At 39.0% G+C, this 24,857-nt stretch overlaps 1 protein-coding gene across 3 annotated transcripts; it reads right to left on the bottom strand.

Moving 5' to 3' along the window:
- Positions 1–9,025: 9,025 nt before the first annotated feature.
- gss (glutathione synthetase) lies at positions 9,026–24,713 on the bottom strand. Of its 3 annotated transcripts, none has more exons than XM_008412787.3 (13): positions 24,602–24,713; positions 20,791–20,935; positions 20,375–20,520; positions 19,568–19,643; positions 18,260–18,399; positions 17,781–17,897; positions 17,432–17,512; positions 16,679–16,756; positions 16,521–16,590; positions 13,187–13,381; positions 13,003–13,084; positions 11,814–12,003; positions 9,026–11,439 (listed from the first exon to the last, which is right to left on the bottom strand). In XM_008412787.3, the coding sequence occupies exons 2-13, from the start codon at positions 20,920–20,922 to the stop codon at positions 11,316–11,318; spliced, it is 1,431 nt and encodes a 476-aa protein (XP_008411009.1). In that variant the 5' UTR covers positions 20,923–20,935; positions 24,602–24,713; the 3' UTR covers positions 9,026–11,315. The 3 variants fall into 3 exon arrangements, with proteins under 3 accessions (XP_008411009.1, XP_008411010.1, XP_008411011.1); XM_008412788.3 differs by lacking the exon at positions 24,602–24,713 and adding an exon at positions 24,410–24,584; XM_008412789.2 differs by lacking the exon at positions 24,602–24,713 and adding an exon at positions 24,333–24,414.
- Positions 24,714–24,857: the final 144 nt, after the last annotated feature.

Raw genomic sequence — 24,857 nt, 5'->3', positions numbered from 1 at the left:
ATGTACATGGCAGCTCTGCCGTGTTGACAGTGTGTCGGTCTCTGGAGTGTTCTTGGAATCCTTCAGAGCGGGAGGACATGAACATTACAGAGTGCTGACACACTAGGAGGCGATTATCATCTTCATACCAAGCGAACATGGCCCAGCAACGCTATCAACACGCGTGACTGTCTCCAGACGGCGCTATTGTCAGATTTTTAACTCGGAATGCAAACAGAAACACAAAACAGCGCCAAAGAGACGGATTAAAGACAAACGAAGCAACTGATAGACCAGAAACTGTTTTCCAGCAACAGTCATTCAGAAAGTTTGTGCATGGGGGTCACTAATGTGAAAATGAAACAGGGAACTAAGCTGTCTGTCTGGATGTGACTAAAATAAAGGTCATAGAGTCTTACAGTGACTCTTAACAGAGTCTTGTTTTATTTGCTGTTTGGCTTTCAGGGCCACATTTGCTTTGCAGACTTGACCCTGGCAGAGGAACGGTGAGGTTCAGCTGTAAGGACGGGTTTGTGTAGAGTTACATAATAAGTGGGTTTCAGTTCAACGTGAACAACAGTCAGAGTCCCTGTTCCCTGTGTGGTGGTTGATATGCACAAAGGAGTCAGATTCATACCCACATTAAATTATCGCCATTTTTTAATAGAATAGAATATACATTTTTGATCCCCAGGGGAAAACGGCTTATTCATTGGCAAGTTACTCCATCTAAGGTATTAAATATTAATAATACCAATATAACTAGGAGAGATCAAGTTTATTTAAAAAAAAAAAATATATATATATATATATATATAGGAGCACGAGAAACTGGAGAAATACCAGGGCCTCAGAGAGGAACTGGAAAAGACCTGGAAGGTGAAGATCACAGTGGTGCCTGTGGTCATCGGGGTCCTCGGGGCAGTCACCCCCAAACTGGAGCAGTGGCTAAAACAGATCCCAGGAACAACATCAGACATCTCAGTCCAGAAATGTGCAGTTCTAGGCACAGCCAAGATACTACGCAGAACCGTCAAGCTCCCAGGCCTCTGGTAGAGGACCTGAGCTCAGAGGATGAAAGAGAGAGAGAGAATGAGACCACCCGCGGAGGGTGAAAAGGGAATTATATATATATATATATAAAGAGTGATTTAAGTAATTCATCCATCCATCCATTTTCTATAGACCGTTGTCCCTTAGTGGGGTCAGGAGGGTTGCTGGTGCCCATCTCCAGCTAACGTTCCGGGCGAGAGGCGGGGTCACCCTGGACAGGTTGCCAGTCTGTCGCAGTTAAGTAATTCAATATGCCTGAAATAAATACATAACAAGCACACACATGCAAATGTGTTAATATAAAAATAATCTATAAAGTGCAGAGGAAGTTTGAATTAAGCTGCTCAGACTTGGGCGTTGTAGAGTCTAGTGGCTGCAGGCAGAAATGATTTCCTGTGTCACTCCGTCGTCCACTTTAGTAAAATGAGTCCCTGGCATAATAATACTGATATTTACAAAAGCTTGTTCTCATTAAAAGCTGGGAACTGGTTTTCTTTGCAGATTATTTAATTAAAAGATAATTCAGACTTTTCAAGGGAGGTTCTTTTAAATGTTAGCAGGTAGCTCTTCTGGTGACTTCATTTAGTATTAATCCAGATCAATTGGGCAGCTAGATTAAAGTTAGCTGTTATCTTAGGGTGCACTCACACCAGCAAAGGCCTTTGGTGCGCTTGTTTGGTCCGGATGATCATTGCTTCCATTGGACAGAAACGTCGGGAGCAGGACTGAAAACAAGCAGAAAATGGGGGATCCTGTAGTACGTCCAGCAGTAGTGTTATCAGCAACAAAGGGCTCATTTTTACCACAATGCCCAGCAACTCATAAAGACCAAAAAGACTTTTCCCGTAGTTGGTTCGGCTCGAGGTCAGACTGTATTCACACTAGAAAGGAAATGCATCAGAGTTTCATTGGTCCATTGGACGCGGTCCAAGACCACATCAAAAAGAGGCTCCGGTTGTTTGATCCACACCAGAATACGTGTGAGTGTATTCACACCTACACATGAGGTCTGGACCACAGGGGAAACAAGTTTTAAGAAAGCTCTGTATTTGTGTTTGTGCATACTCTTCATGAAACACACCAAAATCTACCTCAGGTAGTCCTGACACATTAGGTAAGCGCAAGACACAAAAAGCAAGAAAGTCCTTCCATGTTGAAACTCAGCATGACCTGGTAGCTTTTCACTACGCTGTGTTTCATCACAAGCTGATATTCCTTCACAACACTGGAGCTGAAAATGATTTGCAAAAAAATAAAAATAAAAAATGCATTACACAAATTTGTAATTGTGACCAGCAAAATGTGCCAATTCAGAAGGCAGGTTAGTACAAGCCAAAGTACATGTGGAGGCATGTGACATTACAGTCATCATCAACAAAGAATTAGAACAAATTTTATGGAGAAACAAAACCCTGCCGAGACGACGTATCAGAGAAATGTTGCATATGAAAAATGATTGAAATGACAACATCTTAAAAGAATTTAACATGTTTCCGTTTACATGTCATTATTAATACGTTAGCTGGAGATAGGCACCAGCACCTCTCCCGACCCCACTAAGGGTGTAAAGAAAATGGATGGATGGACATATAAAATGATGATGTGTTATTTTTTAACATACTGGTATCAGCTCAATAAATAAAAATGTGCCGATATTATTAACTGATATTTGCCACCACCGTTTTACTGTTTCTCTGTATATTTTGGGAGGGAGTTGGTCTTGTAGTTTTTGTTGGGCACGTGATGCTGCAGAGGAGTGGGGAGCATAAAGAAAATGTCTTTATGGCTGAAAGGGAAGGATTATATAAAATAAAAAATATCAGTAATTGGCCATAACAGCATTAATAATTTCAGATATCGAATGCGGCCCAAATCTTTCCATCAGTGCATTCCTGTTGAATACCACATTTTGTTAGGGTTCAGTTCAAAACTGTATCTTTTCATTTCCACTTCACAAATATATGCAAATTTGTATATATCTATCATGTAAGATGTCAATGAAACACATAACAAAAGGCAAGCAGTATGAATGCTTTGACAAAGAAACATTCCTAAATTTGTCCACAGCCTGGAAATGCAGCACACAGGAAGTAAAAACAACCTTTCTGGACACGCAGATCTAAAGGCAAGTGTGGCCAGAAGCTAAATGTATCTTTTGTCGTTCACTGAGAACAATCAGTACTGATCTCAAAATTGGAAACTGTGGCCGAGGTACATGGAGAACCCTGGAGGCCATGGCAGTTGTACTTTTACTTCCAGCAATTCTTTGTTTGTAGGATGTGGCAGAAAATAGCAGGGGCGAAGTGGTGGGCGCTAACCGTCGTCACTGTGTCTCCTAGGATAAACACACACACACATATATCACATTTTTACGAGAAGCTGACATTGATTAAGCGCACTCTCACACACTGAGATATTGGGATCTTGCTGACACTGTCGCTCCACCGCTCTTCCTCTCCGCAGAGCTGGAGCAGTGAGGAGAGCAGGGTGACTGTGACCCACTTCCATCCTGCTGCGTCCCACATCCTGACTCTCTTCCTCTGTCTGTTCGACAAACTAATCTACACGCTGTCTACTTACACTTTAGGCAAGACAGGTCACTGGCTAACTGGGCCAACGGTTGTGTAACTGGCTTATTACACTGCAAAGGTTTAGCTTCAGCTGACAGAGCTGTCCTTTTTAAAGCCTGAACAATAAAAAAGAGCTGGTTGTAAAGGAGGCTGATTGATCTGAGTGCAAATTGGAAATGGAGTCGCCACCATATATTTACAGCCACTATGTAAAAATACCAATGATACAATGATACACATTAAGGGTGTTTTTATACCTGATAACCTGGTAGACTCGGTTTGATTGGGGACCGAAATTACATTTGTTATATTTTCAGTTGCTGAGGTTCACTTTCACACTGCACTGTCAGACCAACCCAACTCTTTGAACAATCTGTTCCCCCCTCATCTGTAGTGGCGCTGCACCAAGACCCACTGACGGAAACGACACAAAAACCTCTGAAGAAAACTCTGAGCGCAAAGTCAGTCTTCACAAAATGTAAACAAGAAAGGAGTAGCGTCAGATTTCAGTAGTTGTAGGATTTTTCTTTCTCGTCTTTGGTAACAGACCATGAACCAGGTTTTCCCGAGAGCAAGAAACGCATGTTTGATTTGGTTGTATTTACCCAGAATGCCATGCTCTTTTTTGCTTTTGCCACAGTCTCCAGTTTGCTTGGCGTTCGCATATGGATTTGAACTCACCAGCATTCACTTCACCCAGACTGAGCCCCGAGTCTTTAGGTGGGCCAGAGTTTGCTTTGTTGGTCGGCATCAGAGTTTGATTCCACATTCACACCTCTCTGACCAAACCAGACTTTCTAGGTAAATAAACTGGAGTTCAATTAAACAGACTAAACAGGGCTGGTGTGACCGCATCCTTAGTCTTTGAGATTATACCTTAAAAATATCCAGATGTGCCTCCAGTTAACTCAGATCTGATGAATGAGTTTATCAGATGCTTAATAAGCCATGACATCATAACATGGACTTTTCAGTTTTCCCAGAGGATGGTTCTTCTAATGGATCTAAACATCACTGAGGAATGTAATGAAAAAGGAATCTTTCATTTACCTGGCATTTAGCAAACAGACATGCCTCTGGTTATACTAAGAGAGAAAGTTCAGCCTGAATTTATGTCCCACATTAACAGCTAAATTTTCCCTTTCTTTTTATACAAAAGCTGTGTAAGAATCTTACTCGTCTGGATTAAACTATGTATGTAAGACACTCAAACTAAATAGCAGAATTCATTTGAATTCTTGTGACATTTGATAGAGTAAGGAGACGGAGCCATTCTAATCTGACACATGCAGGGTGAGAATTAGTGCTGGTTTTACAGTAAGTGCAGCGGAGTTTCCTGTATGGGTTTTCTTTAGTACTGACAGACACCCTCCATTCTGCCGGGTGACCCTCGTGCACTTCAAGAACGTGTCACCCATGTCAGCACATTGACTTATTGTTGTCAGCAAGACACAAAAACAGGAGGCTGATAAAATGAGAAGAATGCATTTTATTTCTAAGCTGTTATGATGGAGGTGCAAATTAAGGATTATGGATAGGTTCTTCAAAATTTAAGGTCAATTTTCTTTATTTACCACAAAAAATACCTCAAACTTGAGAAGGTAACAGCTTTAAGGATGCGAAACCATGAGGATCGACCATGGGGCCGACAGATAAGATACAGCTGTAGTTTCTAAATGTTATTAATGACACACACTTATTTAAACAGAAAAACACACAATTTAATCCTGCATCAGATAAAATGTCAACATTTTACAGTGCATTTAAGGTCAACCTCGTCACACTGAATCTATGACTGACTGATTTTTCTTTGACCTTGTATAGCACATTGGTTTTTACAGATAAACAGGTGGAGATGTTGTCTTGTTATTAAACCTTTTGTTATTAAACCGTTTGTTTTCATACTGGATATACAAAAATAGTCACACTTTAGGAAAGTCAAGTGTCTCCAGCTGACATAACATACATGGTTCTGGGTTGTAGAGATCATTTTTTTATTCCAGGAGTGTAACCACACATGGACAATGAGGTTAACATGGGGTAAGGTAGATAGGTAGAAAGGTACGTAGATAGGGTGGATGAGAAGGAAGGAGAGTAAGGATAGATAGCAAGATTAATAGGTAGGTAAGGATGAGAAGGAAGGATGTAGGTAAGTAGAGAGTAATGGTGTGGGTGGATGGGAAGGACGGGTAGCTGGGTGGATAGAAGGTAGATCACTAAGGAAGGGAGGTAGGTAGGCAGGTAAGTACATAAGGTCAGACAGAAAGAATGTAAATAAGTAAGCAAGTAGGTAGGTAGGTAGGTAGGTAGGTAGGTAGGTAGGTAGGTAGGTAGGTAGGTAGGTAGGTAGGTAGGTAGGTAGGTAGGTAGGTAGGTAGGTAGGTAGGTAGGTAGGTAGGTAGGTAGGTAGGTAGGTAGGATGTGGGTGGATGGGCAGGAAGGAAGACTGGGTGGGTGGATTGATGGATGGTAGGTAAGTAGGTGAGTAAGGAAGGAGAGGTAGGCAAGTGAGTACATATGCATGGATGTGATGGACGAAAAAAGAAGAGTTAGGGTGGATTAGAAAGGAAAGAAGCTAGATAGGTAGTTAAGGATGGGGAGGAAGGATGCAGGTAGGGAGTAATGGAGGGTGGATTGGAAGGAAGTAAGTTTGGGTGGGTGAGTAGATGGATGGTATATTGGTAGGTAGGTTAATGAGTAAAGAAAGAAGCAAGGAAGGTGTGTGAGAATGGAAAAAAAAAAGAAAGAAAGCAAGGGAGGAAGGTAGGCAAATAGGGGTGTATGGTATGGAAGGAAGTAGCTAGGTAGGTGAACAGGTAGGTAGGAAAATGGTAGGTTGGTGTGTAAGGATGGATGGATTAATGGAAAAGTGATGGTCTGAAACATATTTCTCAAGATGAGCAGGACCAGGAAGTCTTGTGTCATCTTTCAGCTGTCACATGAGCTGAAAGATGCATCATCGTTCCGTTGATCATCTAATGTTCCCAGTCAAAGTTCACTGACAGGCTAAAGGAGCAGCTAAAGTCCAAGAAAAACTTTGAAAGACTTGCAGGAAAGTCTTACTCACAACACCTTAACACATATGAAGAAATGAGTGATTTCGCAAGTCTGTAGTACTGTACTGCATGTCCTTATTGATGCAACACATTTAAATGTCTCTTCCTCTCTCACAAACTGTTCAGAAATGGACATTTTGAAAAGACAAAAATCCCAGTCTTGCTTGATAGACTGGGACCTGTCCTGTAGTAGTTGTGTAAGTCCACAAATGTTGTGAGTGAGTGATATATTTGTTCTGCCAGTCAGTTCAGCACCTGATTGGCAGTGTGAGTCATCTTTTCTGTAGCAGAAAAGATCTCCTTTTCTGCCATCACCATCTACAATAACCCTTTGAATAATTTTGGAATGAATTAAAATGACATTTTATTTCCTTTAGGGATCATTAAAGTATTTTTCCATTTGAATTTTGAATTGAATTTGATCACAGTTAATACATAAAGCTGCTGTAGTACAAACGCAACACTGGTTCCTTCTGGAGAAAGAATGGCTGGAGAAGATGTTTGCAGCTTATGCACATCATAAATAACTTGTATGTAAGCATTTTCATTTATTTACATTATTTTTTCACAGCAGAAAGTACAAAAATATTAATATTTAAAAATGTATTTAGTAATTAATATAACAGAGACGCCAAGTAATTTGCTAGTCACGGGAAATGTCTCCATACAAGTTTTAAGGATGGTGAGATTAAACCAGGAAGGAGATGTGTTTGGTTTTGATGCCATCTAGGGTTTGATATATTGAACTGCAACTAGCTAAAAGTGGCAAATTTTGGAGTTGCATTTCTCTTTACACATACAATGTAACATTTACTCTTTACAGTTAAATAAATTTAAAAGAATTGTTGCAGGGGCGAGCTTTCTTTAGACCAGGAGGACCAAACTGTGGCCCTTAGGATGATTTTGTTTGGCCCTCCAATCACAATTCATAAATGACCTACAATTGGCAACATAAGCAATTAATACAGATGGATTAAAGGTGGAAATTATCCAAAGCTGATGGAGAATAGTTTGATGCTTTGGAGTGGAGCTGTTGCTCAACTAGGGAATCTTAAAGAACCTGCAAGACATGCTGCTGGGAGGAAGACCATCTGAGTCTGGAGTATGACCCGACCCTGCTTCATAAACGCCGTAAAAAAAACTAGAGTCAGAAGAATTTTCAACACAGCAGAATCCTTATTGGTTCATAGATTCTCAGCAGAGAATCAAAACAAACCAGCATAACAACTGACATAAACACCCGGACAGCTCTTGCTTTGAGATGTCTTCTGGGTCCACCAGAAGACGTCTGGTGGACCTAACCTACCTTTGATGGGTGGGACGGAACCCAGGCATCTTGAAGGGATCCTCAGCTGCTTGTAGTGATCGGTTCAGTGTCCATGGTCGATCTGATGGTGCTTCCAGATGTCATTTTTCTCCTTAGTTGTAGTAGGGACACCAGCAGCCAAACAAACTGCCGTTCCGAGGTTGTGGTTGGGTAGTTCCTTGTCTGGTGCCGTTTAGACATAAAAAATGGCTTCCATAACTTCATCAGGGTAAAAACAAAACTTAGAATAAGGTTTCTGAAAAGTAACTTACCAAAAAACAGAGGCAGCGATTTCAAAACATAGCGCTCCAGTGGCCTACTGGTTCACTCTATAGGCTCTGCAATCACCAGGTGGGTCAATGCGCCAAATTACTACACCTCATCACACCTAGAGCATTTCAGGTGGTTCTGCAAAAGTTTTTAGTCATTTAGGCCAAACAGTTTACAGTGCAATCACAATGTAAAACCTGCCCACCTGCAACACAATAAAAAAAGACAAATCCCAACCTATAATAAAACTGTTACTAGCAAGAGTTGAGAGAAAATATGTACATTATTTGCTGTTTTTCTAAATTATTCTAAAACTATATCAGGAATGAACTGACTTGTTCTTAGAAAAATGCTCATTTTCAATTCTTCAATCCTACATTTTGATACAGGAGCAGTTTAAATTCTGTATGTCCTTACTCTTATGGAGAGTGAAAAGTGCCAAATTACAACAAATAGCATGCAATAATTTTTAAATGTGTCAGTTTATTAAAACTCTTCACTCTCCATAGATTCTGAATCCATCTTTAAATAATACAAGTTTATCCATAAATTGCTTATTAAAAAAAGTTCTCAAATCAATTTTTGATTAATTTATCCAATGATAAGTCAACATATGTGAATTAATTGTTCAGTTTAGATTTTATTTCAGTTCAAATCATGAACTCTGTTGTTCTGATGTTTCTGCTGCAGTGGGCTGGACCAGGACTTTATTTTCTCATCAGGATCCACAATTCTGCAGATCATCACCAACTTCAACTGTTAGCTGTTGTCATTTCATGGATCTGAATCAATTCAATTCAAAAATACTTTATTGATCACAAAGAGAAATTAAATCCTAGTTGATCCACAGTAGATAAACAGCAGTTTGTGGACCTTCAGAACCAGAACCAGACTGCAACCCAAACAGCATTAGCTTCTGGCCCAGGATTTTCTTCTGAAACACACAGAAGATTCACTATTCAATCATTTTTATACTGTTTGGTGTTTCCCAACCCTGGTCCTGGAGGCTCACTGCCCTGCATGTTTTAGGTGTTTCCTTTCTTCAGCTCAGGTGATTTCAATAGACAGGTATGAGCTGAACTGCAATCAGCTGAAATAGACCTAATAAAGCAAGCAGGGAAACATCTAAAACATTAGAGTTGCTGATGGCTGTGGGAAATAATAATCTCCTGTAGCAGTCTATATTACAGGCTTGTGAAGAAGTCTCTGACTGAAAACTGTTGTAAAACACTCATGACGAGAATGATGAGGGTTTCAAAAGTTTAAAGATTTTATGAAGAATCCCTGAACACTACCACACTTTAAAAGAAAAGACATCTATAAATGAGGAAGTTTTGAAAGGCCCTTTTTAACATGTATGAAATAGTCAAAAAGATGTGAAAGCAGTATAAAAAAAATAAAAAAACAGACAATCCAACTTTACATTAGATCCATCCATTTTCTTTATGTCACTGGTGTCCAAAGTGGGTCCTGGAGGGCCGGCATCCTGCATGTTTTAGTTCTCTCCCTGGTTTAATGCAATAGATCAAATGATGGCTCATTAGAGGCCTAAGAGGAACATTCTCATGCTGAAGAGGTTGTTACCACCACCAGGGAGAGAACTAAAACATGCAGGATGCCGGCCCTCCAGGACCCACTTTGGACATCACTGCTTTATAATTTTGGTCCAAAGACATTTAGTCCTTAATTTACTTTTCAAACCATTTTAATCCTGGAACTACTCTCTATTCAATTTCTTTGATGAATCTCAGCTGATAAATAAAGCTATGTTTTAATGTTGACATGATCACATCAGAGATAACAAAAATAGATAGATTTCTTTAAATTGTAAACCAACATTTAATTTATTTTAAAAAAGTAGCTGTGGATTGTTTAATGTCATTCACTGTCATTGCACACAATGTTGAACTGTATAAATCACATTGTCCTTTGCCATGTAGAAAAAAAAACACACTCTTTCAACTAATACATTTCTCCAGTCATGATTATTTTCTTCAATGATTTCAGTTAAAGCTACAGAAATCGAAAATGTTGAAAATTTACAGTGAAGAATAACTTAAGGGTTGAGCTAACAGGAAGTGCTTTTTATTAAGGGAACTTTCCTCCTTTTCTGCCATTTTCTATGAAATCAAAATAAGTAATATATTTTTACAGGACTTTTGTGAATAAAAAGCAAGTTTCCTTCAACTTGAAGTATTGTTCATATTTGGAAGCAATCGCACATTAAACTCAAGGCAGTTTAAACTTCCAACAAAAGGGCTACAATGTGTTGAATGAACCATGTTCACTCAACATACTGTTTAGTGTCCCTGAAGACTGATGGGTACAATGGTGTGTTCAGGCCAATGTAGACAAAAAAAAAAAAGAGTAGTAGTAAATTTGTGCCAAAAAACTCAGAAACTGGTAAAAAAAAAAAAAAAAGTCAAGGAAATCTCTAAGTTCTAAACAGAAAATATGCGAGAGAAATAACAGGCATTAAGAAGCGTTTTTTTTTTTTTTTTTTAAGGAAATTTCTGAGTTTGAAAAGTTGAAAATTTGATACTCAGAAATTTTGAGATATCAGAAATTTTCTAGAAACAAAAAAAACAAACATTTCTGAAATTCAAAAGGCAATAATTTTCCACCTTTGAAACTCAAAAATATCCTTTTTTGTAGAGAATTTATGATAATCTCAAAATTTCTGAGTTTTGTCTTGCTAATTATCCAGCTTTTCAAACTCAGAAATCTTTTAGATTTTTCTAGAGAATTTCTGAGATTAAGTTTTTTGGCGGAAATGTACATTTCTAGTGGCTCTAGTCTAGCAGAACAGCTCCACTCAAACTTTAAATCAGTCAACTCTTCCAGTAGTGTAATTAGGCTCCCCTGCCACCAGAGGTCAGTATTCCTTCTGATAACAAGCTCTCTGTAAAACGAGGAATATACGTTTTGTTTTCTTTTTAAGAGGGATATTAAATATTATATAGAAGGATTTTATGATCTGAAATAGAAATGTATTAAACACAACTCTAACTTGCACAGAAATAGAATCTGATGTCTCTTTTTGTGGACTCAGGCTGAATCAGTGTGACATGTTTGTGTGCTTTAGACGAGTAGAGGATTGTCCAGAACGGCCACGCCCGCGGCCACCCCCCCGTCGGCATGCTCTGAGCTCTTGGTCCTCAGCAGGTGACCCACACACTCGTTCATCACCATGTGTGCCCCCTGCCTGCAAGGAAACAAGAACACAAGAGAGAAACATGTTTTACTGCGCACAAAAGATACACCTGCTTAAAGTGCTCCCTGGTGGAGGGGGGAAAGAAAGAATATGAAGGAATGTGATTCGCTATTTTTGAACACAAGTGCAGAAGACTAAATATTCATGTTGGTCCCACAACTCGTGGAGATGAAAAAGTTTGTTTTCTGGCAGAAATTATCTCTTTTAAGCTGCCGTAAGCCAGAGACTGAGAAGTAAACTACAGCCGTGTAAAATTCTGTCCAGAACTGACAGAGCATAGATTAGTGAAAGTTAAACGTTCGACAATAAAACATCTTTATTGTGTGAAAATAGCCATGCACTGAAGAGAACAAACATCGTCGTACCTTATGTAGGCTCCAAACACTCCCAGTTCACTCAGACAGTTACTGATGACGAGGGGAGAGTCTCTCCTCAGTAGGTAGTTCTGAATGGGAGCGGGATTAATTTTATCCATCAGGATGTATGCCGTCCGCTCCGTGCTCCCCCTCACCTCCCTGAGAACCTTGACGATCTCCGAACCATAGATATTGTTACCTAGAGCAACAGAATGGATTAAAGTTCAACAGAACTGGATTTGATTAGAGCGGTCGACTTAAAGATGGAAAAAACTAAACCAGGGTCAGAGATGGGACTGTACATGTCTGCTTAGGCGTTTATCTTCTTTAACAGAACATCTCTGATAGCTGAACTGTGACTTGCCCCATTGATTTTGACTGCAATGGTGGAAGAAATGTTCATAATGGAGAAACTGACACAGACTGAAACCACAAGAATCACAAATGGACAGAAAATGGACTAAATTGATAAGAAATTATGCTGGATGGTAAACTGTCTCAGAAACAATTGCAATCAATGATAACACTGTCATCTATGAAACAATTTTCAACTAATACAATAATAATAATTGCTTATTAATGCAAATAACACAATCAAAGAAAAAAAATTCTAAAGAAAATCTAACACTGGAACTGAAAAACATTTTAAATATCCCAAATAAACAAGCCAAACAACAATTACTAAAATGTATTATAAAGTTTCAGTAACCAAAAGTGCATTTCAAAAAATAATAATCATTCAGCTTAGACAGGGAAAACAGGCCAAAGTGGCAGGTAGTGCAAACTACTTCATAGTGGGGGTCAAATGTTTTCAGCTTTTCTCAAAATTATTAAATAAGTTACAAAAAGAAAAACAAAAAAATGACTTCAGTTCTGAGCTGCTATATCTAAAACCTGCAGCTTTCAGATATTCAATGTGGAAAATGTGGCTAACATTTTGTGCTAACTTCTGAATTAGTGCAAGAACCTAGTCTTAAGTATTTGTTGTCCACATTTGCAGTTTACTTAAAACATTACCCACAACATTTTAAACCATGCAGGAAGAGTTCACCTCCAGTACCTAAAACTTTCTGACTATAAGTTTGTCATACATTAAGAATGAAACTCCAACTTAGAAGATCATCAGGTTAAATACAAAGTAGCTGATATATAAGGAATTACTACATGCAGATCCATTTTTTTAAATATGTATATTTACCTCCTCCTTCTCGCTGAGGTTTCAGAACAAACCGGTTTGGTTCTGCCAAAGCCATTGCTACAGTTTTGTCACCTTCTGGTCCCTGTAGACAACCGAACCACAACAAAACAAAAAGAAATCAGGAAAACTTTTTTTGTTGTATTTTACTAGCAAAACAATTGGATAAAAATTCCCCTTTGGTCACCATGTCTAGAGTGTAGAGGCCAGCAAATGTTTCCCTCATCTGTTGCACTGCCTGAGGCTGATCAGGGAAGAACCTCTCCAGAACTCCGGGTCGGGCCAACACCTGCTGGACCTTCTTGGTTCCTGCCAGGTGAGTGCTGATGTCTGGGCATTTTACAGCCTGAGAGCGCTCCATCATGAGACGAACATCCCAGCACTGCAATTCACAAACCACAAATCTGATTTTAAACCTCTACCGTCTCCTCCATGCGCTCATAAATATGCTACCTTTTTTTATTGTTTGTTTCTTTGAGTCATCTTCAGTTTTGATGTGAATTAAAGTCGGAAATGTCCGAGAACCCGAGGCCCCTGTTCACGCAGAGACAAACACAGTACATTTTCAGAAACGACTACGTAAAAATGCGCGTTGACACGATAGAATGGAGCGACACAGAAAGGGCTGTAGTAGGCCTACCTGGCCAATCGGTGGCGATGTAGCATTAACATGCAGCTATGCAAAAAACACAGAACAGCAAACAGTGCCACGTTTGTTATTGAGGAGCATTCGGGTCACAGAAAGATGGAACGCGAAGCTAACGTTTTGAAATGTATCCACTCTGGAACTCTGGATCAAAAAATGATCATTTCTGGTTTCTCCAAACGCTGAATCAGACAAAGAAAAACCTAAAATTGTTTTAGGTTTCGTTTGGACACAAACGATATCGGGTGAAATACATGCCTATTTTCTTCTTTCTAATCTGTGCTTCCTACTCTGTGAGCTTCAGCATTTCTGGCAATGTTGTTTGTGTTTAGTGTAAACGTTTGCTCTCTACTGGCAACAGTTACTGCCCTTCAACCAGTCCTTTGTGATATGAATATTGCACACACGCTGATATCGTGGTGATGAGACATTGTGCAGCCGTATCTTGAAAAATGCTCATCCCACTTTGTTTTTTGATTTCCCTAAACAGTACTGTGAGGCTCCAAATTAGATTGAGACTTTTCCTTAAACTCCACAAAGAGCAGAAACTGCAGCTCAGTTTTTGTCTGAACCAGTTTTGGGCCGAGTGCTGCCTGTTTTCTCTGAACCTACATTCCTGACTGACCAGTGGACACACTGACCAGCAGAGCGTGAAAACCGTTTGTTCTTCTTTGTTCACAGGAAACAGGAACATGATCAGACGAATAACAAATCACTGGACACAACTTTACAAGTTGACTTTTTAAAACATATAACCCAGTTTTCCAGCATCTTTGGCCTGGGAGAAAATGATGAGATAACTTGGTTTCAGTGTAGTCTTAACATCAGCATGGGTAAGGATGTGAAAAAGTCCTGCCCTCATCCCCCTGTCAGTTTGGGAATAATTTACTTGGGTTATACATTTATTGTGCATTTCAGAGTTTAATCAGTGTGGCTCTCTTACGTGACTCACCACAAGAAAACCAGGAACAAATCGCCAAAGCAGAAATGGAGAAAAAATAAATAAAACCACCAATTTCTGAGAACTTAGTGATTTTTTAAATGGCCAAGTATGCTAGTTGAAGTCATGAAGAAGAAACTAACCTCTTTAAATTGCAGCTTTTGGATGTTTTATAATGGTAAACTCTGAGTCTGAATTCAGTTCGTTTGAGTCAGTCTGAGCTGTTCCCAGGTGGGTGGAATTACAGCTGCTTAACATGCCGAGCTCCATTGGCTATTCACACACTGGTTTCAGCCAATTAAATTAACATTCAGTGGCCATAGGTAAATTTTTTTATTTCTATGTTTGACAGCTGAGAATCCACTCTTTAAGACTATGTAAATAACTCACATACAGGTCCTTCTAAAAAAATTAGCATATTGTGATAAAGTTAATTATTTTCCATAATGTAATGATTAAAATTAAACTGTCATATTTTAGATTCATTGCACACCAACTGAAATATTTCAGGTCTTTTATTGTTTTAATACTGATGATTTTGGCAAACAGCTCATGAAAACCCAAAATCCCCGCCTCAAAAAATTAGCATATCATGAAAAGGTTCTCTGAACGAGCAGTTAACCTCATCATCTGAATCAACAAAGTAACTCTGAACACCTGCAAAAGATTCCTGAGGCTTTTAAAAACTCCCAGCCTGGTTTGTTACTCAAAACCGCAATCATGGGTAAGACTGCTGACCTGACTGCTGTCCAGAAGGCCATCATTGACACCCTCAAGCAAGAGGGTCAGACACAGAAAGAAATTTCTGAACGAATAGGCTGTTCCCAGAGTGCTGTATCAAGGCACCTCAGTGGGAAGGAAAAAGTGTGGCAGAAAACGCTGCACAACGAGAAGAGGTGACCGGACCCTGAGGAAGATTGTGGAGAAGGACCGATTCCAGACCTTGTGGGAAGCAGTGGACTGAGTCTGGAGTAGAAGGTCAAGCCACTTTTGAACCAGATACAGCGGCAGAAGTGCCTGACCTGGGCTACAGAGAAGCAGCACTGGACTGTTGCTCAGTGGTCCAAAGTACTTTTTTTGGATGAAAGCAAATTTTGCATGTCATTCGGAAATCAAGGTGCCAGAGTCTGGAGGAAGACTGGGGAGAAGGAAATGCCAAAAGGCCAGAAGTCCAGTGTCAAGTACCCACAGTCAGTGATGGTCTGAGGAGCCATGTCAGCTGCTGGTGTTGGTCCACTGTGTTTCATCAAGGGCAGGTCAATGCAGCAGCTATCAGGAGGTTTTGGAGTATTTCATGCTTCCATCTGCTGAAAAGCTTTATGGAGATGAAGATTTCATTTTTCAGCACAACCTGGCACCTGCTCACAGAGCCAAAACCACTGGTATTACTGACCATGGTGTTACTGTGCTCAATTGGCCTGCCAACGCTCCTGACCTGAACCCCATAGAGAATCTGTGGGATATTGTGAAGAGAAAGTTGAGAGACGCAAGACCCAAAACTCTGGATGAGCTTAAGGCCGTTATCAAAGCATCCTGGGCTCCATAACACCTCAGCAGAGCCACAGGCTGATGGCCTCCATGCCGCATTGAAGGCTAAAAAAGGATTCCTGACCAAGTATTGAGTGCATAACTGAACATAATTATTTGAAGGTTGACTTTTTTGGTATTATAAACACTTTTCTTTTATTGGTCGGATGAAATATGCTAATTTTTTGAGACAGGGATTTTGGATTTTCATGAGCTGTATGCCAAAATCACCAGTATTAAAACAATAAAATACCTGAAATATTTCAGTTGGTGTGCAATGAATCTAAAATATATGAGTTTAATTTTTATCATTACATTATGGAAAATAATGAACGTAATCACAATATGCTAATTTTTTGAGAAGGACCTGTAGAGGAATGATTGAGGAATGGAGATGTTTTGAAATACCTGTTCATTAGTGTAGTTCTGCGGCATGTAACCATTCCTGAAGTACACCACTGCCACCTCTTTTCCATCCCTGAAATTAAAGTCAATTATTATTACCTATCCTAACGTCCAGTGATTGGCCGGGGTGGGATTTAACACATCTCTAGAACTTGACTTACACAAAAAGCCTCTTGTCTGGATCAAGAGATCCTGTTTTATAGACGTCATCAAACCGTTTTCTTACTGTGGGAATGTTTCTGAAAAACAGAGTTTACAACACATCCAATTTCTCCATTTACGCAGATCAGGTTTATACTTAAGTATAAAGATGCTGAGGAATTGTCAGATTTTCAGTCTAATTGCCCTATGGCCCTAACACTGGTGATCCCTGGTCAGATAAGTTATCAGTGAGCGTATCACAACTAAAAGCTAACAAGACACAGCAACAACAACACTCTTCAGCGTTAAAAAGGACTGTATGATGTTAAGAAAACATAATTGGCTGTTGAATGTTGTGATAATGATCATATCAATAAGGGTGTGCAGAGAGGATCCTCAGGGCTGAAGTTGCTTGCAACTTATACAGGAAAACCCACACATCCTGGACACAAACTGTTGAAACTTTAACCTTCAGGTCAGAAGCCATGTTTTCTCTGGAGAGTTCATTCATGTTGAAAGAAGACAGATTAGGACATCTGCGGGTTCTAAATCATGTAATTCAGATAATTTTGTTTGGGGTTTTTTTTCAGTATTTGAAGGGACAGTATTATGTAAAATCAACTATGTTATTCCTTCTTCAAAAACATAACTTGAGTGTTGCTTTGATTCTTTCATACAGGTTTGACAAATCCTTTAATCTCCAAAGGTCATGTTGTGCAAAACGCTTGGGTGGATGTAGCTCCGCCTTCTAGGACGAATGACCCGACTCTTACCTCTTCCAGAGTTCGCTTTCAATGTATCGGTGATCAAAGATGTTCCTCTGGACTTCCTCCACCAAAAACATGACAACCGCCCTGAAACAACAACAACAACAAAAAAACAACACTCATGGTAACACCGTCAGCTTCCATCATAAAAAATAAAGTTCTCTGACTAGAAAGATAACAACATAAAGAGCTGAAACTGTTTGTTAACATGGAGTTGACTGAAATAGTATTTAGCTGAAAGCGTTTGTGTGTTATATTGTATTATACTGTTCACTCTGGGGTTTGATCCGCTTTAACCACAGGATGCAAACAGTCAGCCTTAAAGTTGTCTTATTTGGATGTCTGTGTGGGTTACCTCTCTGATCCATACAGCTCCCAGGCTTTGGCCAGTCCTCTGGCCAGACCAGCTGCAGGGTTGTTGTCCAGGATTCGTTGACTCTCCTCCAGCCTCCCAGCCACCTTCAGGATGTGTCTGTGGAGCCAGAGGGAACCTTCTGTAGTCTTTACACAAGTTTTGTCCTCTTTTAGATTTTTAAAATGTTATGTTTTTGTCTTGATTAAACAATGCACTAAATACATTCAAGCAGGAAATTTCTTTCAACAAAAATCAAAATTCCCCTTTTCACACCAGTCACTTTAAAACAGGTTTCATTTTGTTACTTTAGTTTTGATTTGATCCTTTTGTAGACATCTGTTCACATATTTTTGGTTGAGACATTGCTTTCTCCTCTACTCCAACAGCTCTGCCCGGCTACGGTATGGATGGAAATTAATTATTTCTATCTTTGTTCTGTAAAAATACAAATCTGTGCAATCTTTTGCTGAACAACTTACCTGTGTACCTCTGGGGTTTGTGAGGAGAGGCCACCAAAGCTGGCAGCAATAGTATTGATCTCTATCTGCTTCAGAGAAAACGTTTGGTCCTCTCTCTGGTCCAACATGTAGTCAGAACGATTAAGACCCAACACGATGGACTGCAAAAAAGAAAAACAAGAAGCCCATATATATGAAGGTACTAATTGAGGTCCGGTGATGAACATTCAGTGCAAACAAAGCAAAAATCTTAAGTTAGTAATACCTTAAACGCAAAAGGTTCATGGCTTTTAAGTTAAATAATGCAGAAAGAGCAGAGCTTCAGTGAGTATGTAAAATATTATGTATGTTCCAGGTACATAGTGCCATTTTATAGCATAATCAAGTAACTGTGGTGTCTTCAGTTGTTATAAAAATGCTATACATTAAAAATGACTGAAAATAGACTGTGTAATTTAATGCCTTGAAATTGTTCCTCCATCTCTTTTAAAACTCCTGCCCTTTCTGAAACTCCACCTTCAGGAAGTTATCACAACATGGCTGCTCTATTAACCCTTCAACAACATTTCACTGAGAAGTAATTGTGGCTACAAGAGATTAAAGAATTTTTCAACCATCGATGAAAGAATCCAGGCAACACTCCAGAAATGTTTTTGATGAGGGAAATGACATTACAACATGATGTAAAGCTCAAAATAGTCCATTTTACTGACCTTTAAAAAACCCATCAAAGCATCAAAGAAAGTCTTAGCTCACCTCTTTGTTTTCAATAGGTTTTAAGTTTTCAATTTTTAAGTGTCAAATTTGGATTTTATGGTTTATAAACCATATTTTTTTTATACATTTTGATTACAGAGAGAATTTTATGCCTTACTAAAACAATAAATCAATAGAAATATTAAAAGTTTTGAGAATGGCACAGATCTGGTTTTGCCATTTTAACATTTTTTAGTTGTTCAATTTTTCAGATGGCTGTCTTTGAATATACATGAAAATCAAATGTAGATTCAATATTTCCCCATTGAATTTTCTTTATAACATTTGGAATTCAAACTAGAGTACTCCATATTAACTTCTGGGTCATTCTTATTTTCAGAGATCTAACTCAAAAAAGTTAGAGGATTGTTCTGTCTGATGGTTAAAAAAAGCGTTAAAACAGATTTTTAGTTCTAATCTAAAACAAACATTTTAAGCTAATGTTTGTAGCACACGTCTGATCACTTTGACCTCATTATGTAAACAATGTGAACTCTGATTGTATAAACTGAACAACATTTCAGTCACTGCAAAAACTTTTGTCCAGAACTGCTCATGTAAACGTAACCGTACCTGAGATCTTCCTTCTTTTAGGATCTGCTGGTGGATCTTGAACAACCTGGCAGTGAAATCATCCACTTCTATTGTGCTGTAAACAAAAAACAAACTCTTAAAGTCCTGACAAGGTAGGGAAAACAACATATGAGGGACTGTATCGGATTACACTGGGTTTATAATAGCTTTGGATTTTTAATTAGAGTTTAGTTTTATTTCATTGTGCCTTTTTGTTTTCCTAATTCAGTTAGTTTAAATAATTTTTTTCAGAGTGGGTTTGCTAGAATTATTAGCTAATATTAGTTAAATATTGTTTAGTTTTAATAGTTATAGGAGTAGTTTTACTTTCATACTTTGGTCAAGTTTTAGGTGCAAAATTCAAAAAGGTCAAAATATTATATTGCGATTATGAATACATCAATTGGGTATTGAATACAAAACAGAAGATCCTATTTTCAAAAAAATCTATTTAATTATTGTTGTTAACTGACTAGTGTTTTCTCACAATCAACATCAATTTCAAAAGGCTATTAAAAACATAAATATATTCTTCCATCCATCCATTTTCTATACACCCTTGTCCCTTAGTAGAGTCTGGAGGGTTTATATACATTCTTATACACTAAAAAATATATATTATAATTTTAGTTCCAGTTAGTTGTAAATCTTTCCCAATTAATTGGCGTTTTATTTATTTCAGTTAAGGTCAATTTCAGTTTTTGTTAGTTTGTTTCAGTTAACTATAATAACCTTGTTTCCTAGCATCGCTTTGCACACAAAAACATATCCATTCCATGAATTGCAGGCAGTGCTGCTGCATCCTACCTGGCTAAAGCCTCCTGCAGGAAGTCCATATCCTGGCTGATCTTATCCACCAACGTGTTGAAGTGGGTCTGAACCGCCAGAGCCTGAAGGAACACGGACTTAGGCACAGGCGAAGGGAAGAGAGTGAATGGAGCATATGTCACCAACTGCAAAAAAAAATTTAAAAAAGTTGGGAAATGTAAGAAATATATGGAAAAAACAATTACTGGGTCTGAGAGGAATTAACACAGAAAACTAATTGTGCTGAAGAGCATATTCCTGAGACGATTTCTCGGTCTGTTTCACCTGCAGTAGATCAGACTTAAAAGGCTAGACATTCTGTCAGTGCTTTAATGCATCTACTGATTTGACCACAGCAAGCTGGGTTGATAATAACAGTCTGAATGACAACTAAAGTGACATTTTTAAAAAAGCACCTCAGATGAGTTTGGACTCTCCTTGGTCCTCATCAATACTCCCTGAAGAAGTGCTGCGTCCTTTGCAACTTCGGCTAATTCTTTTATCAGTGCAGCGTCCATCATCACCTCATCCGGGATGCCCGAGGCCATTCTAGGAAAAATACTACATTCAAAAATAAAACAGATGAAAGTTTTATTACATTTGCTAGGTGTTTCTATTGCCAATCCATGAAAAAATGTATCATTACTTAATTGACAAGAAAAATCAAGTTTTGTTGATGAACCGACTGTGAATCCTCACATATAATAGTCATAATTATATATGATTATATATAATCATATATATAATCGTAGTCACTAATATAATTAGTGACTGTAGTGACCGCTATGCATCCTCTGGTGCCCGTGCGCTGTAGTGACCACTATGCACCCTCTGGTGCATAGTGGTCACTACAGTGGACAGCTGTTTAAAAGTCATTGTTTCCTAAATGCGGTGGTTTCTATGGTGGAATTGCATATCAGTCCTTAGAATGCTCTCTACTGCTCCCCTCCATTGAGTTTAATTCAGTGGCAAGTTGTTGTAACTACAAGTTAATGTCATCGGAGTCCAAGATGGCTGGCAGACAGACACACTCAATGACCACTCCTGGAATATCCTCTCAATCCTTCTATTCTAGGAGAATCCTAGAGGTAAAAAAAAATATGCTGACCTGCAGGAGTATCTAAGTAACAATATTAACTTAGTTTGGAAAATTTTATTTCACATAAGTAGGAAATTGTGATTAACCATGTGTCCAACACAGTGGACATCATGCATCACTGACTATATTTTTAACATAAGTAATATAGTTTATTTATTTTTCATTATAACAGTTTTGCTTGTAATTTAATTCATTTTGAGTATATCTATAAGTTAGTTTTAAAAATATACTTTTTTATGCAGATCAGTTGTAGTTTGTGTTAGTAAAATTATCATTTTCTCATACTTTTAGACCACAAGTGCAGCAAAGAATAAGGAACACTATAGAATAGTCAAGAAAATTCCCTCTAGAGGAAACTGGAAATATAGGAGATCTGGATGATGAAGGAGTTGCAGACAGTCAGGATGCTGAAAGTCAAGATGATGAGGGCCAGGATGATGGAGGACAGGTTGCAGAGGGAGGTCAGCAAGATGAGGGAGTTGAGGAAAATGTCCACATGGTACCTACTGAGAGAAATGTTCACAAGGGCCATGCCTGCTCTCAACCCCGCAAATATGTCTGGAAAGTCCAAGACAATAACTTTGATGGAGACCTGCCACCTTTTCTAGGAGAAAGAAGGATAAATGCTGATGGAAGAGAACCAATTGATTTCTTTAGGTATTTGTTTCCCTTAGATCTCATTGATGAGATGGTGCATAACACCAACATGTATGCACTGCAGAAAGGGAAAGAAAATCTAGCCGTGACAAGCGAAGAAATGCACATTTTTCTAGGGATCAACATGCTCATGGGGTACATTCGGTATCCTAGGACACGGATGTATTGGTCCAGTGAGGATGGCCTTCGTCTTGGAATAATTGCAGATGCTATGTATGTAAACAGATATGAGCAAATTCTGAGTTATCTGCACTTAGTGGATAACTATACCTGCCAGCCAGCAAACCAAGACAGGTTCTTCAAAAATAGCACCAGTGCCAAGTACACTTCAGAAAACATTCCTGGCGGCAGCAAACCCTGAAGAACTCCAATCAATCGATGAGTAAATCATTCCCTTCAAAGGCCAACTATCAATCAAGCAATACATACCAAAAAAGCCCAAACTCTAGGGAATGAGAATGTGGGTCAGGGCAGGGTCCTCAGGTTATATGTACAAATTTGAAGTGTGTCCGGGCTCAGCAATTAGGGGTCAGAGCAGTGGTCTGGGAATGGCTGGAGATGTAGTGATGCGCCTTTGTGATGACATATAGCACAAAAACCACAAGGTGTTTTTTGACAACTTCTTCTGCAGCATTCCACTCCTTGAGGTCTTGAAAGACCTAGGCATCTATGGCACAGGTACATGCAGAGCAAACAGAGTGAAAGGAGTGAGTCAGAAACTTAAGAGTGAAAAACAACTGAGAAAAGAAGGCAGAGGAGCCTGCTCTGTTGTCAGCACAAACAGTAACATCACTGTCACACGTTGGCTTGACAGCTCAGTCATCCACATGGCATCGACCTGTGCAGGTCAGTCCCCTGAAGACACGGCCCAAAGATGGCTGAAGAAAGAACAAACCAAGATCAGTGTGCAAAGACCCTACTCGATGGCCTTTTATAAGTAACACATGGGTGGGTTGGATCTTGTTGACCAGTGTGTGGCAATGTATCCCCACAGACGTAGAAACAAGCGGCGGTACATCAGAGTGTTCTTTAATTTTTTGGATGCGACTGTTGTAAATGCCTGGCGACTCTACCTGATGTCTGGATTGGAAAAGATTAATCTCCTCATCTTCAAAGCTTCTGTGGCCCGTGCGCTGATAAATTCTGTTCAGCAAAACAGAAGAGGAAGACCCAGTGGAGGCCCCACCTCCAGCAAAATGCAGAGCAGTGACCGAAGTACCCAGTGAAGTCAGGTTCAGCGCAGGAAATCACTGGCCTGAGCTCACCAAAGTCAAAAATGCAAACAGATGCCACGATGCTGCATGCACAAGGAAGACCAAATACATCTACATGCAGTGCCATGTGACACTGTGCCCTGGATGCTTTGCCAATTTTCATGTAGCTTAGGAGTTAGGAAAATGAGTTAGGAGAGAAGTTAGAAGAGAAGTTCTGGAGATGCAGGTGTTTGATGAATATTGTTCTCTAGGTTTGGACTAAACAGAAGGGCTATAGAAGAGTGTATGAAAGTATGTTCAAGTGCTTTTCAAAGCCCACAATGGAATAAGTGCTCATGGATATATGATCAAACTCAGATTAAATTATTCTTCAATTAAATTCATACTGTTCTATGTTGAGTGCTGAAGCGCATATAGTCCACTGTAGTGGACATTTCTGTAACTTCCGGAAAAAATAAAATTTTTGAAAATAGTTCATATTTGGTTTTTTATGCTCCAAGAAGAGTAAAATCACATTTTAAAAAAATCTTGACTCAGGGATTCACAATTCATGCATCAGAGGGTTAAAAAAGTGAGAAAGTGCTTCTTTTAAAAGTTAAGATCCAAACTCATCCTTAAGCTTTTCTCTTGTACACAAGCTTTATGCTCTGATATAACAGAGCATACATCACATTTTTCCAGTTAAGAAATTAATAAGAAATATTTACAGCACGAGTATCCAACTGTCCGACATAATAGTAGAATTGGAAATATTCCAAAATATTACCAAATTACACATTAAAAACCAAGAACTTAGAATAACAAAACGACCAACGCTTCACTACTAACGGCGTTGCTGAGGTTTAAAATAAAATTAGAAGACAACTAAGTTACAAATAACAGAAAAATCTACATAACATATAAGCACATTTACATTTTCTCTTAAGTTTTGTTAGCGAGCTCTAGGATGAAGCCACTGGCAGGTGATTCTAGCTTGTTAGCTTCCTACCTTCGCTAGCTACAGCTAGAGCATCGATGTGTTCGGCTCAAAATATTCACAGGAACAGTATATGGATACTGATATACCTCTTACAGTCTTTTAAATCCGCATAAAAAACGACGTCTTTGAAATATGCGGTGCGTCTGTGTCCTAATGACGTTCTGAATGTGCTACTGTAGACAACAGGTCAGCGTTTGTAATATTGAAACTGAACACGTGACCTTTCAGGTGCCCTCAAACATCTTAATTTCCGTGTAAAAGCCAAACAAAGTTCTTACTTAGTTCAGCCAGTAGATTCGACACATATAGCCCCTTTGAAATAACTGAACAAACTGTAGAGTTCCTGATTCATGGGTGAAGCTCAACGGTGCGTTTAAAGTACCTCAGAATTTATATTCTAAACTGAAGTAATTTGGATTTTCTCGCTTGGCATTTTCGGACAATTCATTTACTATAAGCAACCAAAGGTCAGGGATAAATATGTGACAGCACAGTAGTTGAAACGTGCTACATATATCCTTACGCTAATGTAAT

This window comes from Poecilia reticulata, chromosome 7 (genome assembly GCF_904066995.2).
Source record: "Poecilia reticulata chromosome 7, P_reticulata-male-v2, whole genome shotgun sequence".
Classification (NCBI taxonomy): domain Eukaryota; kingdom Metazoa; phylum Chordata; class Actinopteri; order Cyprinodontiformes; family Poeciliidae; genus Poecilia; species Poecilia reticulata.
This window is presented reverse-complemented; position numbering and strand designations above follow the sequence as displayed.

Bases quoted from the DNA above. Each gene is read 5' to 3' on its own strand.
- gss (XM_008412787.3), bottom strand. From the start codon at position 20,922: ATGGCCTCGGGCATCCCGGATGAGGTGATGATGGACGCTGCACTGATA. The intron at 19,644-20,374 runs GTAGGATGCAGC...TTTTGTTTACAG, and splicing joins CTGCAGGAGGCTTTAGCCAG to CACAATAGAAGTGGATGATT. The intron at 11,440-11,813 runs GTACGACGATGT...GTTTCCTTGCAG, and splicing joins GTGTTTGGAGCCTACATAAG to GCAGGGGGCACACATGGTGA.